This window comes from Ovis aries, chromosome 19, assembly GCF_016772045.2.
Source record: "Ovis aries strain OAR_USU_Benz2616 breed Rambouillet chromosome 19, ARS-UI_Ramb_v3.0, whole genome shotgun sequence".
Classification (NCBI taxonomy): domain Eukaryota; kingdom Metazoa; phylum Chordata; class Mammalia; order Artiodactyla; family Bovidae; genus Ovis; species Ovis aries.
In genome coordinates, this window is record NC_056072.1 from 59,774,615 (window position 1) to 59,793,979 (window position 19,365).

General features: G+C 63.7%; 1 protein-coding gene across 2 annotated transcripts; it reads right to left on the reverse strand.

Moving 5' to 3' along the window:
* Nucleotides 1-518: 518 nt before the first annotated feature.
* On the reverse strand, nt 519-18,477 carry MCM2 (minichromosome maintenance complex component 2). Of its 2 annotated transcripts, none has more exons than XM_042236707.1 (16): nt 18,414-18,477; nt 17,739-17,971; nt 13,150-13,325; nt 12,812-13,069; nt 12,261-12,480; nt 11,944-12,151; nt 10,438-10,572; nt 10,040-10,231; nt 5,574-5,667; nt 4,700-4,950; nt 4,470-4,596; nt 3,997-4,109; nt 3,028-3,273; nt 2,072-2,254; nt 1,428-1,517; nt 519-1,194 (listed from the first exon to the last, which is right to left on the reverse strand). In XM_042236707.1, the coding sequence occupies exons 1-16, from the start codon at nt 18,417-18,419 to the stop codon at nt 1,084-1,086; spliced, it is 2,643 nt and encodes an 880-aa protein (XP_042092641.1). In that variant the 5' UTR covers nt 18,420-18,477; the 3' UTR covers nt 519-1,083. The 2 variants fall into 2 exon arrangements, with proteins under 2 accessions (XP_042092641.1, XP_027813672.1); XM_027957871.2 differs by having other exon boundaries at nt 1,428-1,583.
* Nucleotides 18,478-19,365: the final 888 nt, after the last annotated feature.

Genomic DNA, 19,365 nt, shown 5'->3' on the forward strand with positions numbered 1-19,365 from the left:
TCGCTGACCCACGTTCTCCCGCCCAGTCCCGGCAGGGACCACATCCAACTCTCTCCCCAGGCCCGGCAGCGGCTCGCAAGGCTCTGGAGGATCGTGGGAGGTGCATCAGGCATCAGATGTCCGCAGGGCTCGCATCCAAGTCCTCGTCGTGGAAGGTTCCAGAAGGGACATCTGGACACGGGGAAGGTCCAGCCCAAGGAGACGCTTGTGCTCCGTCCCAGGCAGGCATCGGAAGGCCTGCAGGAGCGCACCGCCCAGGGCAGCTGTCCAAGCACAGGGGTGCCGGGGCGAGCACCACCGGCCCCTCCGGGTGTACAAGCCTGTCCCAAGGTCCCTTGGTCCCATACAGACAGCAAGTGCTAACCAAACTCCCCAGAGAGACCCACACCCACAAAGCAACGCCCCCCTCAGCCTGATCCACACCCCCAGAAAGCCAGAGGCAGAAACAGAAGCAGAGAACCTCAGAGGAAGGGCAAGAAAGCCTGGGTTCTCCCATGAAAACTGGACAGACGCCAATGTTCAGGTTTACTCGACTTTATTAAAAACTAAAACCATAGAAAGAACTGAATGTACAAAAGACAGCGTGGGAAGGCAGCCAGGCAGAGCAGAGCGTCCCAGCAACCGGCAGGGCCGGCCCGGCTCCAAGGACCTCCCCCCCGACCCCATCCCGCCCTATCGCCACGAGCTAAGGCTGTGGGGCTGTCAGAGGGCGCCAGGCTGTGCTGACCCACAGGCTGTCTCTACTCACCGGAGCCGAGACAAGCCGGTGGGACACAGTTCAGTTCCCGGACTGCAAGTCCGGAACTCAGGCCAAGAGGCCAACAACCCTGGTGAAACCCTTACGGCTTCGGTCCCCCAGCACAGCGGCCTCCTCCACTCCGGGTCCTGAGTACAAGCACCTCGAAGGAGGTGAGGCAAAACTCCTGCAGGGGGTGCAGCTGGTGGGAGGTGGGTGCTGAAAACGCAGCCCTGCAAGATGAGTCCCCAGATGGCAGAGCAGAAGAAACAGACACCCAGGCGGACGCCGGCGGGGGAGTCCGCGCCATTTGGCTTTGGGCCCCGGGGCAGAGTGAAGCCTGGACGCTAGAACTGCTGCAGGATGACCTTGCGCTTCCGGTCGTGGGTGAACTTGTGCACCCGGAAGAGCTCGCTGTCGTAGAAGGCGGACAGGCTGTGGATGTTGATCTGCCGGGCCTGGGAGAGGGGACGTCGGGTGAGCCCTGCGGACCGCGGGCTCCGTCCCCATCACCAGGAGGAGCGAACAGGCCTGCGGCCGCCGGGCAATCTGCCACTGGGCACGGAGGTTAGAACCGTAGCCTGCCGACGCCCCTGAACTCAAGACAAGCTGCGAGCTGGCCCAGCCGGGCTCCTTGGCAGGACGAGGGAGACGCGCGCGTTCTGACCACCCCGCCCCACCACGCCCGTACCTTGTCCGCCAAGTCCTTCTCGGGAACTTCGATCGTGTCCTGCTGAGCCCCGAAGCGGTTACGCTGATAGGTCACCTGCTCGGCCACCAGCTGCTTCAGGATGAACAGCAGCAGCTCATTGTTGTCCCGGCGGAACGACAGGTAGCGGGCAAACGTCTGAGAGAACAGCACGTGTGCCTCCAGCCAGGGCTCAGGCCCCACCTCCCTGCTCTATACCCCGCCCATGTAGCTCAGGCCCCGCCTCCTGCATGCCATGCCCCTAGCTGGGGCCCCGCCCCGTGCTCCACCCACACAACTAAAGCCCCGCCCCCAGCTTTATGCCCCGCCCATGTAGCTCAGGCCCTGCCTCCTGCACTCCATGCCACGCCCCCAGCTGAGGCCCCGCCTCCCTGTTCTATACCACGCCCACGCAGCTCAGACCCCGCCTCCTGCATGCCACACCCCCAGCTAAGGCCCCGCCCCATGCTCCACCCACACAACTCAAGCTTTGGGGTCGGGGCAGTGAGGTCCCGCCTCCTATGCTCCGCCCACAAGGCACCAGCCCCACCTCCCGTGCTCCACCCGCGCAGCTCAAGCCCTGCACCCACAGCCAGGCGCCCCTGCCTCCTGAGCGCCATGCCCCACCCACAGATGGCCGGGCCCACCTTCCGCATGCCACGCATGACGCTGAACTTCTGCGTGTCCACGAAGCTCTCGAGCATCACGCGGATGGCCATGTTCACGTCGTCCTCCATGACGTAGTCCCGCAGGTGCATGCGCGCATGGGCCTCGGCCATGCGGATCACGGACTCGATGTGCCGCACGGTGATGGGGATGCTGCCCGTGGCCTGGAGGGGGGACCGCGTCAGGGCGCTGTGGGGCAGCCAGGCCAGGAGGAGCCACAGGGCGGGCACTGCCAAGGGCCCGGCTGACCACTCCGCAGCAGGGAGGCCGCCTGAGCCAGCTGCGCCGGCACTTCCACTCACACGAAGCGCGAAGGCTCACGCCCGCTACGCCCGCCAGCTCCTGGCATCTACAGTGCACACGCCTGGGGGCGGCTGTGCTTGTCTCTGACCGACACCAGGGGCCCCACGGTGCCGTGAGCATGGGGGGACAGACTGCTCCTGTGAAGCCTGCCCTATCCCTCTGCAAAGGCCCGCGCCAGTGACAACGGTCAGGGGGAGGCGAGGAAGATGGCTGTGGGACTGGGCGGGTGAGGGAGCAACCTGCCCTTAAATTCTCCCTCCACGGAGTGAACCAGAACCAGCCCCACAGAGGCGCACGCATATGCGTGTAAGTTCCGTCTATACGCAAACGGACTCATGGAAGAGACCCTGATGCTGGGAAAGAGCAAAGGCAGGAGAAGGGGACGACAGAGGATGAGACGGCTGGACGGCTTCACCGACTTGAAGGACATGTTTGGGTAAGCTCCGGGAGTTGGTGATGGACAGGGAGCCCTGGCGTGCTGCAGTGCACAGGGCCGCAGAGAGTCAGACAGGCCTGAGCGACCGCACTGCCTGGTGAACGACTGGGAGGCCGCGTGAGCGCCGCGCCTTTCGGGCCTCCCTGCCCCGCCCTGGGCCCACTAACCACGGACGGGGCTCGGGGGCAGGGCCCTCACCATGGACTCCTTCCTCAGGTCACTGTACATCTTGGCCACCTTGTCCTGGTCCATCTGGTTGAGCTTCGGGTGGACCTTCTCCTTGGCGTAGGTGATGTACTTCCTCAGCACCTCCTGGGGCAGGGGCTCCACGCCGTAGGTGTTGGGCATAGCAGGCTCCGGGGCGCCCCCCGGGCCCCCGTCCTCCTTGTTGCTGGGGTGGTGTCTGACGTGGCTGCCGACCACGAAACGGGCCAGCATCTCATCCTGAGATGGCAGAGGAGCAGGGTGAGCCCAGTGCAGAGACCATAAACCCCCTACAACACCCTCCAACAATGCGTCCTCTGCTCACTGTGGACCCAAAACTCCAGGGCGGGGGGAAGGTGGACAGTGAGTGGGGCGCACCCCCAGAATGGCAGGGGAGACTGAGGGGGGGGGTGGGCTTAGCTACAGGGTGAAGAGAGACAGAAGGGTGGGCTGGAGGCCCGAGGACTGGACCCCCACTGGGGTCAGCAGAGCCCCGGTCACGACACCTGGAACGAGCGTGAAGCCCAAGCGAGAGGTCACAAGGCAGTGCGAGAGAGGAGCGGGGGGAGACCTCGCGGCACGGCGGGCTCCCTGCTCGTGAGGAGGGAGGGGAGGCCAAGCAGAGGCAGGCCCGCCCGTGTCCGCACAGACAGCTGCTTCCGACAGGGGAGCTGGGTGGCTGTGAGGGTGGAGGCCGGGGGACCAGCACCAAGGCCGCAGGGCGCGCGCCAGAGGAGGGGCTGGGGTGGGGCTGGAGCATCGAGAAGCGAGTGGACTCGGGAGGCAGTGGCGGAGCGTGGCCACACCGGGGGAGGGGGCGGCCAAGGACAGAAATCAAGGACCTCTGGACTCAGAACAAGCGTGGAGTCCACGACCGTCGAGCGGCCCTTCCGAGCCTGCCGCCCCGGGACCCACGTGAGGCCCCCGAGCTTGGCGCACAGCCCCAGGCCCCGGGCTGCGTACCTGCACGGGGTCCACCGTGTCCCTGACCACACACAGGACGTCAAAGCGGGAGATGATGGGCTCGGTGAGGTCCACGTTCTCCGAGAAGGTGAGTGAGGGGTCGTAGCGGCCGCCTGGGACACAGAGGCGGTTGGTCTCAGGGCTCCTGCTCCCAGAGGACTCTTCTTGACCCGCGTGGCCGCAGTGGTGGGAGGGGAGGAGACGGACAGAGCGCCCGCCCCAGGCGTCCACACGGGTCCACGGCCCTCCAGCCACGTGCAGGCTGAGACCAGCGCCAGCCCTGCCCGACGGGACGCACCAGGTGCTCCTCCCGGCCCCCGAGCGCGTGGCTCCGCGAGAGTTGGGGCGTCTCCGGCCTTCCACCCCTGCCCCCACACGCAGCGCGGGAGAGAGGCGCGCCTTCCGAGGCTGGGTCCCTCCCTCGGACGGGGGGCGGGGCCCTGGGTCCAGGCCCCCCGGCGCCGCACTCCTACCTATGGGGTTGGCGGCGGCGATGACGGTGCAGCGGGCCTGCAGGGAGGTGACGATGCCGGCCTTGGAGATGGAGATGCTCTGCTGCTCCATGGCCTCGTGGATGCTGGTCCTGTCCTGGTCGTTCATCTGCGCGGGGGGCCAACGGGGCTCTTGACGCGCCTGCTCACTCAGATGAAGCCCCGGGCTCCCCACCGAGGCCCGCACACACCTCCGCGGCCCAGGGCCCCACCTTGTCAAATTCATCAATGAGGCACACTCCTCGGTCAGCCAGCACCAGGGCGCCAGCCTCCAGGGTCCACTCCCGGCTGACCGGGTGGCGCTGAACATATGCGGTGAGGCCCACGGCCGAGGCACCCTGGCCGGTGGTGAAGATGGCCCGGCTGGACACCTTCTCCACGTACTTGAGGAACTGCGACTTAGCTGTGCCGGGGTCCCCACACAGCAGCACGTTGATGTCGCCGCGCACCTTGTGCTTGCCGCCTGCAGAGGGGTGACGGGCTCAGGATGACCCCCCAGCCCAGCACCACCGACACAAGCTTCTTCCGGGAGAGAGGTGGGATGCCCAGGACACCTTTCCCCTGTGAGCACAGAACCCAGAGGAGTGGGGCCCGGGATGGGGGGTGGACGCCAAGATGCTCTTCGTGACGTGAACCTTGGAGGCCGTGCGCGAGCTCTCCCGCCAGGACAGCTGGACGCAGCCCGTGCGGACCAGGACACGGTCACTTGGGAGGAGGAGCGCATGCTGGGTGCGCCCACGGGGGCGAGGCCGGACAGCCCCTCACAGGCAGGCAGCAGTGCGCCCCTCACAGGCAGGCAGCAGTGCGCGAGGAGCAACACGCTCCAGGTGCCGTGCAGCTGTACGTGCCAGCCCACGCGCAGCGGGCCTGCAGGGAGGTGACGATGCCGGCCTTGGAGATGGAGACGCTCTGCTGCGGTCCACACGAATGACCGCACGGGTCTGCCCCCGCACCCCCTCACCCCTGACCCGTGACCTACAGGAGGGCCCAAGCCGAGCAGGCGGCCCACGGGGCCTCGAGGGTTGAGAAGGGGAGGGGACAGACACACGCTCACATCTCCCCACGGGATGGCCCGCCCCTGCTCACCGGGGTTCTTGGGCTCCCCTCCGAACAGGGCCAGCGCCAGGCCTCGCTTGATGTCCTCGTGCCCGTAGATGGAAGGAGCAATGCTGGCAAAGATCTGGGGGTGAGGGGAGAAGGGAACGGTCAGCCGTGTGCTCAGGCCCCGCACGGGTGTCCCCATCCGCCGACTCGGGGCCTCCTTCCGAGTCACAGAACTGGAGGGCTTCCCTGGGAGGAGTGTGTGTGTGTGTTTAATAGGGAGAAAGGCTCTCTCAAAATCCATGCGAGCCTGAAGATACGAGAGATGTCAGAGACATCTTCTGATAGACATGACCGCCTCCGTCCTCGGCCTCCCGCCCCACCCTGTGAGGGGCCCTGCAGACCCACCGCGTCCACAAAGCCAATGCAGCTCAGACCAGGTGGCTGGACCAGCATCCACCTCGGGAAGGGGGCCCTCGAGTGCCCTGAAGGGGGACGCTGGGATCTGACCCCTGGACCAGGGCATGGGAGGGCGGTCTGTCCCGTGCGCGGGTGACCTGCACACCCTCCTGGGAACGGGCCCAGCCCCGCCGACTGCCTCCCGCCTGGCTGCACGTGGTCCGTCCGGAGGCAACGCCTGTTTTCACAGCACGGGCCCTTCTGCTAGTTCTTTCCTCGCCCCTAAAACCTACTGCAAGACCCGGCCCGAGCAGCGGCAGGCCTGTGTGCAGCGGGGACAGCGTCCAGGGCAGTGCCCTGGGGGCCTGTCTCTCTCCCTGGGGCCACCCCCACTGAGAGGAGAACCACACTTCCGGCGGGTGCGCTGGGGGCAGCGCTGACGCAAAGTCCGGGGCAGGAAGTGTGCAGAAACACGCAGGACAGCAAGGATGCACCCAGATCTGCCCATGGGCGCCGGCCGAGAGCTGACGTTTACAAGGTCACCGGCAAGGCACGGACACAGGGCGCCAAGGGGCGCTGACCGAGGAGCCAAACCCCAGCGACGTCGGGCCCACGTCTGCGCTGACCCTGAAGCTCGGGTCGAGGGAAAGACTCTTTATACCCTGAAAACTGGTGAATCAAGGAATATGAGCACCATCTTGCTTTTCCTCCAGGAGCCCCCCGGGCAGTTAGGTAGTTGACGAAGAAAAGCTTCTCTGGGCCCAGGATGTCCAGCAGGGAAGGGGCAGAGCCGAGCCAGAGGCCGGGCCTCCCACAGCCCCTGTGAAGGACCCACACAGCGAAAGCGCGTCTGGGCTGCACACGGCAGAGACAAGTGGGCACCGCCTGCCCCTGGGGGTCCACCTCAGCCCCCCACCCAAGAAAAACCCGCCCCGTCTGACCAAGCCTCCGAACGATTTACGGAAGCAGGCGACAGGAAGGTGCTCGTGCAGGACGAGGGTGGCAGCGTTCGGGCTGCAGAAGGCTCGGAGGACAAACGACCTGGGCCTCCCACAGGAGAACTGCAGCGAAAGACGGGCTGGAGGGGACACCTCAGGGCAGGAGACGGCCGACCGTCCCCACACGCGGACCGACCGCGCCTGGACGCCGACTGCAGGAAGCTCTTCGGAGGAGGAAGACCACCAGGGAGCCAGCTACACGATTTCAGTGTGAGGCGGCGGCAGGCCCGGGCTCAGGGAAGACAGCCTCTCGCAGACTCACTGACCTAGGTGCCGGTGCCACCCCAGGTCTGAACCAGTGGCACCAGGAGGCACCCCACGGAGCAGACCAGCCCCGACCTCAAGGAGCAGACATGCCAGCAAAGGCCCCGGGGGGTCCTCACACCACCACACCGGACTCAAAACCTGAGCCGAGTCCCCACAGACACTCCCACACAGGGGAGCCCCACAGAGGAAGCAGAGAGTGGCCCCTGGGAGCAGGGCTGGAAGCCGGCCACCCCAGCGAGACCCCCGCCCCGCCCCGTGATGTGGGCACCTCATGCAATCCCCGACGTCACGAGTAACAGAACACAGCCCACCCTCTGCAAATGGCTCGCTCCCAAGCACTCAAGTGAGCCTCCCAGGAAGGCCCCGTCTCTGTCGGGAGACAGTCACCCTGGGCTGCTCATCCGCCCACACGCCCTGGGGGTCAGGACTGCCAGCCAGGACCCTCCGCCCAGACCGCGGCCGGCGCTGTGTGGGCACCAGGCACGCGGCAGGATGAGGCGACGCCCCCCGCGGGGCCGAGGGCAGCAGCCTGCCTCCCCCGGCCGTGCCTGCAGGCTCCCCGGGGCCTCGCTGCGGCCCAAGGGCCAGAAGTGACAGTGCTTTCAGCGCCCGGTGAGACAGGCAACATCAAGCCCAGACCTGAGGGGGAGACACCCGCTTCCCCGGGGTTAGTCCGCTTACCCTCTTGACCTCCGTGTCACGGGAGGAATGAGCCGCCCGCTGCTGAGCACAGGGCAGGACAACCCCAGACTCCTCTGCTCCCGCCAAACCCTGCCGGCCCTGCCTGCCACCCACCGCGTGGAGGCGCCCCTACCGTCTGAGCTCATCCTCCCGCCCCACAAGCACGGTCCTCCTGCTGGACAGAGAGGTGGCGGCTGCAGCCACCCCATGTGCCCATGGACTCACCTTTCAGACGGCTCCAGGGCTGGGCACGACCCCGCCCCAGCCCCACAGTCGGGCTGCTCACCCCGCCACATGAAGCACAACGCCGGAACTCAAGCCCGAGTCCAGCTCCTGGCTCTGCACCCCCGTCCATCTCCAGGGTCTCCGCATCAGGCAGGAGCCCCATCTCTCAGAAGCCTCGCCCATCAGAGGCTGAGCTCACAAAACCCAACACGGCCAGACGGGGGGCCGGGTGGGCGGTGGGACTCGGGTGGGAGGAACCAACCACGGCAGCAAGCGGCGAGACGGGGTAGAACCAGCCCAGGGCAGCGGCCACGGAGCACGCCAGCAGCACGGAGCGCCTGGCTCGGGCCGTCCAAACCTGGGTGCCCACGTTTCTAGGTGAAACCTAATTCTAAGGAATCACTCATGCAAGCATTAAAGACAGAGAAAACCACGCGCCAAAACCCGCCGGCACACGGGGTGTGCTGACCCCACCGTCGCCGGGTCTGCAGACTCTGGCCCGAGCGGGTCAAAGCACCTAACTGCTTCTGGACCTGCCTGTAATCCTTTCAACGCGCCTCTAGAGTCGCAGAGGCGTTCCCCGTGGCTGGCAAGAATGCCCACCCTAACGGCAGACTCGACACGAGGCCACTGCTGGCCAACCCCCCACAGGGCTCAGACGGGCGGGTGTTGGGGGGTCGCCTCGTCCACCCGAGGCCTTGATCTGAGCATCACGGGCAAGGAGCAGGCAGGACCAAGGCCCCCCCCAGACTCTTCCCGGATATGTCAGAGGCCAGCCCGGACAGGCGGACGCAGAAGGGAGCAGCTTCCCGGGCTCGGCGGCGACGGGCATCCTCGGCGCCACCCTGTTCAGAATCCAGCTGCCTCGCTCTGCAGAACAGCAGAGCAGGTGGGGGCGGGAGGCCACGGCACAGGCAGGGCAGGGGGCTGGGAGGGCCGCAGACCCCCATGTGGACCCCCCACTGCCCGCAAACAGGTGCACGCGCAGGCAAGCTGACACGTGCCCGGGACACGGAGTCCCCGCCCTTGGAAACCCGCCCAAACGCTCATCGGGAGTCTGAACACATCTGTCACGCCAGCACCGGTTTTCTTCAGGGAGGCGAGAGGGGCCGAGGTGTTACTGGGACCCAGGAAAGGAGGAGCCCCGTGACAGCAACGACCAGGTCCAACTCCCTGCTGGAGGCCTGGGCGCAGCCCCAGAGCGTCTCCCCAACCCAGAGCGCTGGCAGACCCGTGAGTCCTATTCCCCGGGGGGCCCCAATCTCGGCGGATGGATAACAGCGCCAGTGGGGTGCAGGGCCCTGTGCTGCGGGCAGAGAGCAGTCCGGGAGACAGCGGGCAGTGCGGCAACAGGTGGACAGCACGTGGGAGGCGAGGGGAGGGGAGGGGGACCTGAGGGGCCAAGCGCAGACCCGGCAGGTCTCAAGGACAGGAACTGTGCGCCCTGCGACCAAGACTGTCGCAAGCGTGCTCACACGCGGACCCTCGGTGGGCACTCCTCAGCCCTGCACTGCTCGGAAACCACTTATATCTTCATCTCTAGACAGTAAACCCCGTTTCTCCAGGCTCCGCAAACACGCCTGCCGTTCAAGGGCAAACGACAGCCCGCACTGGGGAGCGCTTTTCCAGGAGGCAGATCGCAGGGAGGCGGGTGACACCGGGGATGACCCCCCGCCAAGTTCCTCCTGCTTCCACGTTTCCGGTCCAGCCCGAGCACTCCCCCGTCCTCCGGACGCAACACGGGCTCCGAGAGGCCTCCTGTTGCTCTTCCCTGAGAGCACAGCCCGCGTCGAGGCACGCGGACTCAGTGGACACGGGAATCAAAACGAGGGCCCAGCTTCCAAGGCCCGGAACCAAGACGGAGGCTTGCGGTGGCCGGGGTGCGACCCTAGGCACCCAGGCTCTGTGGCAGCGGCCCCCCCACCACCACCTTCCACCTGCCTTCTCCCCGATCTGCTGGTCCTTGGAGAGGCTGGTGATCATCTTCACGTCCTCGTCGGTCAGCTCGCCCACGGCCACCTTGTTGTCCTTCTTGGCCACGTGGTTGGCAAGGATGACAGTGGCAAAGACCGGGAAGCCGTTGGTGGTGTTGAGAGCCCCATCATAGTTGTTGTGGTAGATGCCGGTCAGCTCCTGGGGGAGGCCGAGAGGTCAGGGGGCCCGACCTGGTGCGGGCCCCACCTTGCCTCTCCCCAGGGCCCCTGGTCCGAGAGAGCTGAACTCAGCAGAAGTGTGGCACCCGGCCGCTGAACCCCAACAGAAGCTCGGCCCAGCAACAGAGAGCTGACCACTGCCCAGCCACAGTGCCCACACCAGCCCCCTCGGCCCTGGGCACTCACAATCTCGTCCCCCGGCTTGCAGCTGTCTACCAGGTCCGCGAGGAGGATGGCGTCCTTGGAGCGGGGCAGCCGGCCCGCTGCCACTTTGCCGGGACTCTCTTGGATTCGGATGCGCTGGTAGTTCTGGTAGATGGTCTGCAGAGGACAGACACGGACTCAGGGGCCGTCCTGCCCGGGGGCGGATGCCGGGGTCTGAGCACCGGCTCGTCACCTGACTGGACCGCGGCCCCGGGCAGGGAGTGCAGCTTATTATCCTCACTGGTGACGAGGAGACACAGGCCGAGAGGGCAGGGAGCCACGGGCACTGGCACCCCACCCCACCTCTGCTCCGGCCGCCTCCCTCCACAGACGCATAGCCCGCTCCGGGCCCTGCAGCTCATCCCGTGCGTGTGGCTGTGGGAGCTGGGCTGCTCTGCGGCCTGAGCTGAGTGACGCCGGCGGACGAGGCTCCCTGTGCCACCCCGTGGGGTGGGGCGTGAACACTGCAGGTGAGGCCACACGGGAAGTCAGGTCACGCGAAAAGCATCAAACCAGCACCCAGGAAGCGAGTTACACCGGAGGTGGGCCTGCTCTCAAATCACGGGGCAGCGCGGTGCGTGCAGTCTAACAGCCCCGTTTCCCTACCATCCAGAAGAGCTCCGTGACGGTGGCTACATGCTCGCGGTCCGGGTCAAAAGGCCTGAGTTCCAACCCTCTGGGCCACCTCCTAGCCGGACAGCCTGCTGTTACTTTATCGGCCAGAGAGGACCCAGGACAGCACCTGCCCCCACGCGGCGCTGAAGACCCACTAACGCAGGCCCGCCCTGGGCACCGAGCACGCCCTCCGGGATCTCCACTGTGAGGACCACTCCCCACGAGTTCCTGTCCCCGCACGCAGAGCCCATGCCTCTGCTCCTAGGCAGGAGGCGTCCAGAGCAATGTGTATGGCAGGGTAACCCTAAGTGGAGGGGACCAGCGAGACGGGGGCGGGGGTGGGGGCCTCTGGGCAAAGGCAGGGGCTCACCTGGAGCCCCGCCCAGCAGCCACCCTCCCCAAGTCAAGGTGCACCTGACTTTGAACAGGTCAGACTCTGGCAGTGGGCTGCCAGGCACTCCTTGGCAAGGCAGCTCCAACCTGGGCGCTTCTCAGATTTGTGGAGCAGTGAGGGGTCAGCCTGACACTCACGGCAACAGACGGTGGAGAGATGTGCACCCCACACAGGGGTCGTGATGGCCCCCCAACATGGACAAAACCGAGCATTAATTACATGTCTAGGCGCTTAAGGCCCAGAGCCTTCAAGTAGGGCCTCCCGCAGACGGCACAGCAGAGTCTCCCTACAGGGCAATCGTGACCTTGCGAGAGGCCAGACAGGTCCCAGGGAGTCAGGACAAGCCCGCCACTTGCTGTGGGCAGGGCTCTGGGGGAGCAGGGGCAGTTCTCCAGATCTTCCCATTTGCTAGAGAGCAGTAAACGCTGATGTTTCAGACGGAAGCATCTGGACCACCTCGAGGTCTGGCTGGCACTCACCTCCTCCATGTTGACCTCAAAGGGGCCGGCTGACTGGCACTCGGGGCAGGAGCCCGGCTTCACCTCCTGGTTCTGGGACTGGCAGAAGGGCCCCAGCACGAAGCCGCACTTGTTGCAGTTGTACTTGACCATGCTGAGCTGGGGCAGGACGCCCGTGCAGCTGGTCACCACGCCGCTGGTGCGGATCAGCTGGTTCAGGTGCAGCTGCCTGCGGGGGCGGGGCGTCAGGGCGTCGGGGCGGGGCTCAGGGCGCGGGCGGGGCGGGGCGTCAGAGGGCCCGCCTTGCAGACCCAGCCTTGGGGGGAGGGGGCACTCACCGGAGCGAGCGCAGCTCCTCCACCAGCGGCAGGTGGGAGATGCGCACGTGGATGCGGCTGGCGATGCGGTCGTACTTGGGGTACATGGCCAGCACCACCTCCAGGGCCGCCTCGTCGAAAATCTGCAGCAGCTCGGCGGGCGCCTCGGGCAGGAAGTAGGCCAGCACGTGCTCCCGGGCCGCCAGGTCCTCGTAGTTCACCACCAGGCTCTCGCGGTTCTCTGGGGGGCGGGGCGGGGCGGGCTGAGCAGGCGGGGCCCGCCCGGCAGGCAGAGCCCTGGCTCCGCCCCAGGCCCCCAGCGCCCCGGGCCCCCAGCGCCGCAGGCCCCCAGCGCGCCGCCCCAGCGCCCCGGGCCCCCAGCGCGCCGCCCCAGCGCCCCGGGCCCCCAGCGCCCCGGGCCCCCAGCGCCCCGGGCCCCCAGCGCCCCGGGCCCCCAGCGCCCCGGGCCCCCAGCGCGCCGCCCCAGCGCCCCGGGCCCCCAGCGCGCCGCCCCAGCGCCACAGGCCCCCAGCGCCCCGGGCCCCCAGCGCGCCGCCCCAGCGCGGGCGCACCTTTGCACATGTCACTGATGCGCTCTTTGAACACGTTGTGCCCGCGGCCGTCCACGTGGGTGCGCAGGAAGTTCTTGAAGCGGTGGTGGATCTCCAGGCGCGGGCCGGCCATGCTCACCCACTCGCGCACGGAGTGGCCCTTGAGGTCCTCCAGGTTCTCCACGCTCTCGATCATGTCCTCCTCCTCGCCGTCCTCCGTGGCCCGCTCCACCTGCCGCCGCTTCCGGCTGGGGCGCTCCTCCTCCTCGTCGTCGCTGTCTGCGAGCCGGGAGGCGCTCAGGGCCGGCTCCGTGCCCCCCTGCTTCCCCCACCCCGCCCCAGGCTCCCCGAAAACCCACCGTACAGGAGCCCGCGACGCATGCGGCCCAGGCCGCGGCCCGCCTCCCGGTCGCGCTGCCGCATGACCCGCTCGGCCGCCTCCCTCTGACTGGCCGTCAGCTCCTCCACGTCCTCGTCGTCCAGGGCCAGCCCCTCAGCCTCATAGACATCCAGCTCCGGGATGGCGCGGTAGTCCCTGCAGGGCCCGAACAGGCGGTGTCAGCACCCAAACCGCCAACAAGAGCACCAGGATCTGGGCTCCCAAGGCTCCAGAGGCCCGTGAGGGTCCCCAGGGACCACACACAGACACACAGACACACACACAGACACACACACAGACACAGACACACACAGACACACACACACAGACACACACACACAGACACACACACACACACAGACACACACAGACACACACAGACACACACACACACACACACACACAATGGGGTGGAGCCTGCAAAGACAGAGATGCTGAGGACACTGTTCCCCGGGAAGACGTCCTGCAGAAGTGGTCTGGAGACTGGCTGGAGGCGGGCACACCGCACGAGTGACCTGATGCCCCTGACCTCACCCTCGGTGCGGCAGACAGGAAGGCTCACTTCATGTGCATCTTCCACACGAAAAGGGGAGCTCTGGGCACCCAAAGGGAAAGGAGTCAGAGGACCCACCAACCCCCCCTCCGGAAGGGCCTCCAGAGCACCTACCCAGCTCCCCTCGGGCAGGAGCGCTCCCCTCTCGCAGGGCCTCTGGCTGCCCCACCTAGAACCCTGGACCCGGGAGGCCCACCCACACCAGCCCAAGTAGCCTATCCCAAACACACCTGCGGCTCCACCCTCCCAGCAGGGAGAGACCTTCCACCTGACCACCACCAGTTACTGAATGGAGCGATGTCCACCCTCAGAGCTAACGCTGCTGCCCTCCCTGGCATTCTGGGAGAGATACATACCCTCCATCAGAAAGAGGAGGAAACCCAGCTCAAGGCTCAGGGGATTCCTGCCACGGTCACTCAACAGGGCTGGGTGCCACAGTCGACCCAACGGCAGGGGCCCAGCTGGCTCCAACTCCACGCTGGCCCTCTGCGGCCCTCTCGATTCTTGTTCCCTCGGGAGGTGGTGACGGGGGAATAGCCTTTCTTAACTTTCCTTTTTTTGTGCCATAAACTCTGTCAAGCGACAGTCTCAAAACACATAATCCCGTAATCCTGATTCCAGAAACAAAACCCAGAGCCAGCTTCATTTCTGGGCCAGCAGTTCCTGAATCCAAAGTGTCCTCCGGGAAAAGGTACCTGTCTGTCTGATGCTTGCTCCTTGGAAGGAAAGCCATGACACACTTAGCACATGGAAAAGCAGAAACGTTACTTTGCTGACAAAGGTCCGTCTAGTCAAAGCTACGGTTTTTCCATTACTCCTGAACGGATGTGAGAGTTGGACCATAAAGAAGGCTGAGCACCAAAGAATTGATGCTTTTGAACTGTGGTGTTGGAGAAGACTCTTGAGAGTCCCTTGGACTGCAAGGAGATCCAACCAGTCAATCCTAAAGGAAATCAACACTGAATATTCACTGAAAGGACTGATGTTGAAATTCCAATACTCTGGTCACCTGATGGAAAGAGCAGACTCATTAGAAAAGACCCTGATGCTGGGAAATATAGAAGGCAGGAGGACAAGGGGACAACAGAGGATGAGATGGCTGGATGGCATCACCGACTCAATGGACATGAGTTTGAGCAAACTCCAGGAGATGGTGAAGAACAGGGAGGCCAGACGTGCTTCAGTCCATGGGGTCGAGAAGAGTCGGACACGGCTGAGCGACTGAAGGATGGCAACAACAACTGACTTGTTAAGGAGTTCACATTACGTGAGAGGCCATCACTGAAATTCTAATTAGTCTGCATAAAAAAATTTGATAAATTCGATCTCAGCAAAATTTAAAATTATGCATCTCAAACAAAACCATTTTTTAAAGCTTAAAAAGCCACAGGTTGAGGAGAAAGTAATTACAAATCACATACCTGATAAAAGCGTATCCAGAATAAGAGTTTTAAAGCTCTTACAACTCAGTAATAAGAAATCAAGCTAACCAATTAAACGACGGGCAAAGACCCGAAGACACATTTCGCAAAGATACACTGATGAGCAGATCCTCAATGTCACTGATCATCAGAGAAAAGGAAACCAAGACCACAGTAAGATACCACACCGTGCCTATTAAGCCGGCTATTAACAAAGCCCAGAAAACGCCGGGTGTTGGCGAGAATGTGCAAAAACTGACCAGCAGACGGCACTTGTGGGAAGGTCACCCTGCTTATTTAACTTCTATGCAGAGTACATCATGAGAACCGCTGGGCTGGAAGAAGCACAAGCTGCAATCAAGACTGCCAGGAGAAATATAACCTCAGATATGCAGATGACACCACCCTTATGGCAGAAAGTGAAGAGGAGCTAAAGATCCTCTTGATGAAAGTGAAAGAGGAGAGTGAAAAAGTTGGCTTAAAGCTCAACATTCAGAAAACGAAGATCATGGCATCCGGTCCCATCACTTCATGGGAAATAGGTGGGAAACAGTGGAAACAGTGTCAGACTTTATTCAAAAGCAGAGACATTACTTTGCCGACTAAGGTCCGTCTAGTCAAGGCTAAGGTTTTTCCAGTGGTCATGTATGGATGTGAGAGTTGGACTGTGAAGAAGGCTGAGCACCAAAGCATTGATGCTTTTGAACTGTGGTGTTGGAGAAGACTCTTGAGAGTCCCTTGGACTGCAAGGAGATCCAAACAGTCCATTCTGAAAGAGATCAACCCTGGGATTTCTTTGGAATGAATGCTGCTAAAGCTGAAGCTTCAGTACTTTGGCCACCTCATGCGAAGAGTTGACTCATTGGAAAAGACTCTGATGCTGGGAGGGATTGAGGGAAGGAGGAGAAGGGGACGGCCGAGGATGAGATGGCTGGATGGCATCACAGACTCGATGGACGTGAGTCTGAGTGAACTCCGGGAGTTGGTGATCCAGGGAGGCCTGACGTGCTGCGATTCATGGGGTCACAAAGAGTCGGACACGACTGAGGAACTGAACTGAACTGAAAACGATGCAACTGCTTTGGAAAATAGTTTGGCAGTTCCTCAAAAAATTAACATTAGAATTATCACACCACCCAACCATGCCATTCCTAGGACCTGGAATGCCATTTCAAGAGAATTTAAATACACATTCACATAAAAATCTCACCGCAGCACTATTCACAATTGCTAAAAACTTTCAAAGAACCCAAGTGTCTTCCAACCTATGAACAGGTAAACAAAATGCAGCCTGTCCATAAAACAGAGCATTTCTCAGCCAGGAAAAGGACTGACGTACTGACGCGTGATCCAACACGGACCGTGAAAACCACGGGACACCAAACATCCGTCACACACGGGACACGCGCACCACAGACCCTACGTGTAAGAGGTGCTCAGACAGCAGACCAAAGGAACAGGGGCGGGCTGCGGGCTGCCCAGCAGTGGGGAGAGGGGATGGGTGAACTGGACCAGGTACAAGGGATCTCCCGGGGTGACAGAAAGGCCGGACTGTGCTGACGCCCGCACAGCTGAGGAAGTCTACTGAGCAGCACTGAGCTGTATTCTTGTAAGACGTAGCCGGTGTATTACAGAAACCATACCTCGAGAACACCGCGTTTTAAAAAGCTACAAAACACAAAACCTAACTGGACCCAACCGGTCCTCTAACCTCTATCAGAGCCCTGGCACTGGAAGGGCAGGGCAGCAGAGAGCGGTGGGCAGAGGCAGTGCAGTAAGGGAGGGGCGTCCTGCCCGCACAGCCCCGCAGAGCCCGGGAGGAAGCTGCTCCGGGCCCATCTGCCAGGACTCGGCATCTGCGCCAACAGCACAAATGGTCCTCAGTGCCCCTGAAAGACCCCCTGCGACGCTCCCGCAGCCCCGCTGACTGCGCGGTGGCATGAACACACAAAGGCTGGCACCCCCGAGTCAGAGCCACAGGGCCCCAAGGCAGAATGTCTGTGCGGCTCTGGGGGTTCAGACAATTCTGGGGCAAATGTACAGACCGGGTCCTGGCTGTGAACACGGGCAGACAGTAGTGGGGCCCAGCCTGGGTCATTCAGAGCTCTACTCCGCGGTCATAGCATTAAGCCTCCATGACCGTGAGTACATGATTGCACATCTGTTACTAAGGGTGAACACGGGGTCTGGTATAGATCAGGCACAGTAACTGCTTGCTGAACTGAATCCAAACCTTCATTAATCAGACCCACCCCCACCCCCAGTTTGTCTGAAGCTGCAGAGAAACTTGGCTGCCTGCTTCTTGACCTCCCCAGTTGGGATCGCCGACGTGGCCCCAGATTAGAGACCCCCCCTGGGTGCACACCTCATGGCGGGGGGCCTTAGGTAGGGTCTGGTGTAAGGCAGACACAGCAAGTTACAAGCATGTACCCTGCGGCTCCACAGACCTGTCTCCGCCTGGAAGCTGGACCAAAATGTATTCAAAGGCAAGGAGGCTCCGATGTATCTGGTTCTCCAGGACCCCAAACAAGGGAGGCCAGACACCGAAGGGACTCCCTGTGTCAACCGTGGAGCGCGGGGCCTGGAACTACATACCTCTCCATGCCATCTCCAATAAGCTCCTCTCCGTCCTCCTCCTCCTCCAGGGGCCCCTCGGTGCCCAGCAGTCCCTCCGACTCATCCTCAAAGGGAGGAAGGTCCCGGCCAGGGCTGGAGGTCAGGGCATCCGTGCGCCGGGAGCTGCTCCGCCCGGGGCTGGAGGTGAGGGGCTCGCTGGCGCGCCGCCGCGGGCCCGGGCTGGACGCCACCGTGAAGGACTCGGAGGATTCCTGCGAGAGGGGACAGGCTTGGAGCGGGCGAGGGCCGACTGCGCTCCCCGGCACGTCGCCCCCGACTCGGGGCGTCGGCCTGTCCCCCCCGCACCGCGGATCCCGCCGGCCTGCGCCTCGGCACCTGCTGCGGCCCCTGGGCCGGCTGACCGCCCGCTGCGGCCCCTGGCCCGGCTTCCCACCCATCTGGACCCCTGGGGGGAGCTCCCAGCGGCGGCGGGACGCGAGCGCCGCCGCCCCCGAAGGGGCCCGGCACTTGGGCCGGAGGCGCGACTGCTGACGAAGGCCAGCGGGGGGAGGGGGGCCCGAAGGCGCCGGCCGGGCCGAGGTGCCCGGGAGCCGCCGGGGTGGGGGGCCGCAGGCCCGGCAGGCCCGCCCGACCGGAGCGCGGAGTCGGGCCCGCGCCCCGCGCCCCGCGCCCCGCGCCCCGCGCCGCGCTCACCGCCATCTCCGCGCCGCTCTCCTCTCCCGCTCCGTCCGCCGCGACCAGTTTTCGCGCCAAAAGCGGCCCACGTGACCGCGCAAGCCCGGGAAGCGGCTGACGCGACACGACGTCACGACGTCGGCGACCGCGTTCTTTCCGGCCGGCGCTTGAGGGGCGGGTCGAGGGCGTGGCCACGTGCGGCCCCGCCCAGGCCGCCCGAAGCCCGCCCAGCCCACCCGAGGCCACGCCCAGCCCGCCCGAGGCCACGCCCAGCCCGCGCTCGACGCTGCGGGACCCCCTGAGACTCTGCAACCCGCGGAGGCAGTGAGGACCAACCTCCCGTGCCAGCTGCGCGACTTGGTCACTCTGGGGCCATTTGACAGACGAGGCAACGGAGGCTCAGGGCTCTGTCTTACTGTGTTATGTCAACTGTTCCGAAAGTTCAGGCTGAACGCTTCAAGCGCCGAAAAGGCAAGGGGGCTATGAGAGACGAGGTTGGGGTGCCCTCTGGAGGCAGACGAGATGCAAGGGGGAGTTCCAAGTAGCAAGAGCCTCCCGCGCAGAGAAGTGGAGAGCGGGGCGCCCTCGCATCTGCAAGCACTTCCCTAGCTCCAGGTAGACAGACCTCTTGTGATGTCCTGGAAGGGACAAGACGACGACGTTGGAGACTCCAGCTCACGAAAGGCAACCAAATCTTTCTAGAGAACTGGAGCTCCCTGCGGACAGTCGACAGCCCCCTGGGTTTTAGGAGAACCCTTTAGGCTACCAGGGATGCAGGAGGATGGCGGCAAGTTTAAAAAGTTACAGTCAGTTCCGAATCTGCGGACTCAACCAACTGAGCGGTTAGGAAAAAAAAAAGACAATTCCAAAAATCAGCTTGGTTTTGATGTATGCCACTCAACTGTTTATATGGTTTTTACAGTGTATTTATACCTATTTGCATATAATTTGCATTGTATTAGATATTGCT

Bases quoted from the DNA above. Each gene is read 5' to 3' on its own strand.
- MCM2 (XM_027957871.2), bottom strand. The intron at 10,573-11,943 runs GTGAGTGCCAGC...TGTCCTCTGCAG, and splicing joins TTGAGGTCAACATGGAGGAG to ACCATCTACCAGAACTACCA. The intron at 4,110-4,469 runs GTAGGAGTGCGG...TCTGTGTCCCAG, and splicing joins CGCCGCCGCCAACCCCATAG to GCGGCCGCTACGACCCCTCA.